At 38.3% G+C, this 2807-nt stretch overlaps 1 protein-coding gene across 1 annotated transcript in view; it reads left to right on the plus strand.

The window, feature by feature from the left end:
- Positions 1-1727: 1727 nt before the first annotated feature.
- LOC119586443 (stromal membrane-associated protein 1-like) overlaps positions 1728-2807 on the plus strand; it is a gene marked incomplete in the record, with an annotated part of 22546 nt that continues 21466 nt past the window's right edge. Inside the window, 1 exon segment of the mRNA XM_037935171.1 lies at positions 1728-1916. Within this exon segment, the coding sequence (XP_037791099.1) occupies positions 1799-1916 (118 nt within the window).

A 2807-nucleotide genomic window follows, 5' to 3' on the forward strand; every position in this document is an offset into this window, starting at 1 on the left:
CAAAAACCAGAACTACTTTGTTGAGATTCATATTCTAGTGCTTCCTTCAGAGAGCTCACCAAGTTTTCAAATCACAGATCACAGGATAAATTGCACCAGATATAATCACAATAAAATATTTCACTTATGAGTATCTACAAACATTTTATCATTTAACATAAATTGAAATAGATATTAACCAATCAATTAAGTACATTTCCTACTAAGAGAGAGAAAAAAAACTTTAACATGATTTCTCTATCCAACAACACCATAAAACTGGAATATATAATGACCTGTCATACTCAACTACCAATCAAGTTATCAAAAAATACCATTCTAGCCTAAACAAAAAGGGGAGAAAACATGAACACCACATTCAATCTACAAAGAAGGAAGCATATAAACTGCAGGGTAATTATCTTTTTTGTTTTCCTCGAGCAAAACTTGTAAGGTTTGAATATAAACACCAGCATTACCATAGACTGCTAAGCACTTTCTTTCACCTCTTTAACCGACTCACTGAGACCGAAGTCCCTTTCTCCACGCCCGCGAAGTGAAATCTACCGAATGGTCTACACTTCCTGGAGCCAAAGGGTAGAAAAAGAAGAGGAGGAAAACAGAAAAAAATATAAGCTTTACATTGGCCTCAGCTGGCGCCAAGTTGAGCGAATTATGTCTCGTCCCTTCTTTTCCTTCCCCCGGCCACATTTTTGACCCCTTTTGACCTCGATCGCACCCTTGGCGCCTGCTCTGACCTGCCTTGAAGTCCTTTGACCCGAGAAATTGACCACTTAATGTGAAATTGAATGAGTTACCGGCGCTGAGAGAGGAAATCTTCACAATGTTTACAGCAACACACGTCAGGTCGGAAGCTCAGAGTTGATTGGCCAATTTTCCGCCCCGCTCAGGATTCCTGATTCTGATTGGTTGGTTTCCAGCACAACTCGTAATACCGGGTTTTGATTGGTCAGTATTCTGCCCCGCTTATGATTTTCGATTCTGATTGGCTAGTTGCCATAGACGCCGGGAGGGAGGGGAGAGGAGGATTGACTTCCACTTTGGGGAGTCTTTATAACGAGAGTATGACGCTATTTTGTCTCTTTCTGTTATTTTGAAGTGCGATGGATTTGTCAGATACTTTTCTCAGAGAAAATGCGGCGATTATTATGATTCAAACTAATTTGCAATGTTACCAGGAAAATATAGTGGATTATTTGATAAATATCTGAAAAAGCAATCACAGTCGTACTGAATCTGTACCCTCACGTTTCATTTCGTCCATGCAGGCTTCCGAACAAAGGGAAGAGAACATAATTACTAATTAAGAATCTGGAGATAATGCCCGAAAAATGAAACAGTCCCCCGTGCAGTACACAACCCTCTCTCGGCGTTGACAAAAGGGGATCGGATCTCTTCGTCGGCACGCTCAAAAGCATGAAAAAAAACAAGTAGATAAGGTTAAAATGCAGAATAAAGCATGAAGGTATAATTTATAAATCCAGATATTTAGATTTATCGCCGAAAATTTTCAATTAGTCTAACATCCATGAAGGCAATTCTTGTAAGGCGTCGGTGATAAAGAATCTTTATCTTTTCATAAACTTGAGAAAACAGCAACAACAAAAGACATAATTAATACCCTAAAAAAAACTTGACTAAGAAACCCATAAGATTAAATATCCACCCCAATGAAAAAGCGAACCAACCGAGGCGTCGACGAAAAGGGATCGGATCTCCTCGGCGGCAGGTGTTCGTGTCGTCTATAGTCGGCCATATTGTCCTTGTTGTTGACAGAAGTTGGAGAAAAGGGGAAATAATGGCCACGTTATCCGAGAGGGAGAAAAATAAGCTCGTTCAGGAGAAATGCCAGAGTATCCTCACCGAACTGCTCAAGGACGAGGACAACAAATACTGTGTCGACTGTGATGCTAAAAGTAAGAGTGAGATAACGGGGAAGATGGGGAGGCCTACATAGGCTTATATATTTTTGTTTATCTGGCTCTCGGTTGCTAGTATATCTTTCTCTTCCAACGAGAAAGGCTGAAAACAATTGATAATTCGATGGAGAGAAGTGAGAGGACTTTGTAGTCGGCTGCCCACGGTTTAAGATACGTGTTTTTACCTTTTACCTGTAGTTTCCTCTCACCTGTACGAAAAGGTAATCTTGACATTCAACAGCTGTGAGTCAGGGAGAAAAAAAAAAGACAAAAAACCCAAATAAACATGGGAGCAATAATGATTTATTACAAATGAGTTGGTATTCTTGAGTGGAAATAAATCTAGTTTGGTCATACGTTTTTCTAATAACCATAAAAACCTACTCTCTTGCATGGCTTCTTAGATTTTGTTGTTTATTAAGGATTTACACGTCGGACCATATCCAGTTAAGGCATTTAAATGGTATCATATTTATTTTTATACATTTTTAAGATATTTAAATCTAGAATCAGAGTTGATAGATTGAATAGCAGTAGCCTCTATTGAAGTATTTCATATTTATTCCTGGAAGTGTTTAGATGTTAATGGCTATTACTTGCTTCATTGATATCTTAATGGTAATATATGAATATATTTCAGTATATATTTAAAATAATTGATAATAAGAAGATATTGAGTGTCATGTTCTCCTGGCCTCTCTAAGCTTAGGCAAAAGCTAGTAAACATTTACTATGTCTGTTCTTCCAAGGCATATTATATTCAAGCTTGGTCTTCCAAGAGTTTACGTAGTAGGTTTAGTTGTCAGTGTCACAAAGGCCGCGCTGATAGTCTGGGTGAAGACATTTAGGCTTTCCTTACAAATCACAGCAGATTTTGGGTTAAACACA

This window comes from Penaeus monodon, chromosome 21 (genome assembly GCF_015228065.2).
Source record: "Penaeus monodon isolate SGIC_2016 chromosome 21, NSTDA_Pmon_1, whole genome shotgun sequence".
Classification (NCBI taxonomy): Eukaryota; Metazoa; Arthropoda; class Malacostraca; order Decapoda; family Penaeidae; genus Penaeus; species Penaeus monodon.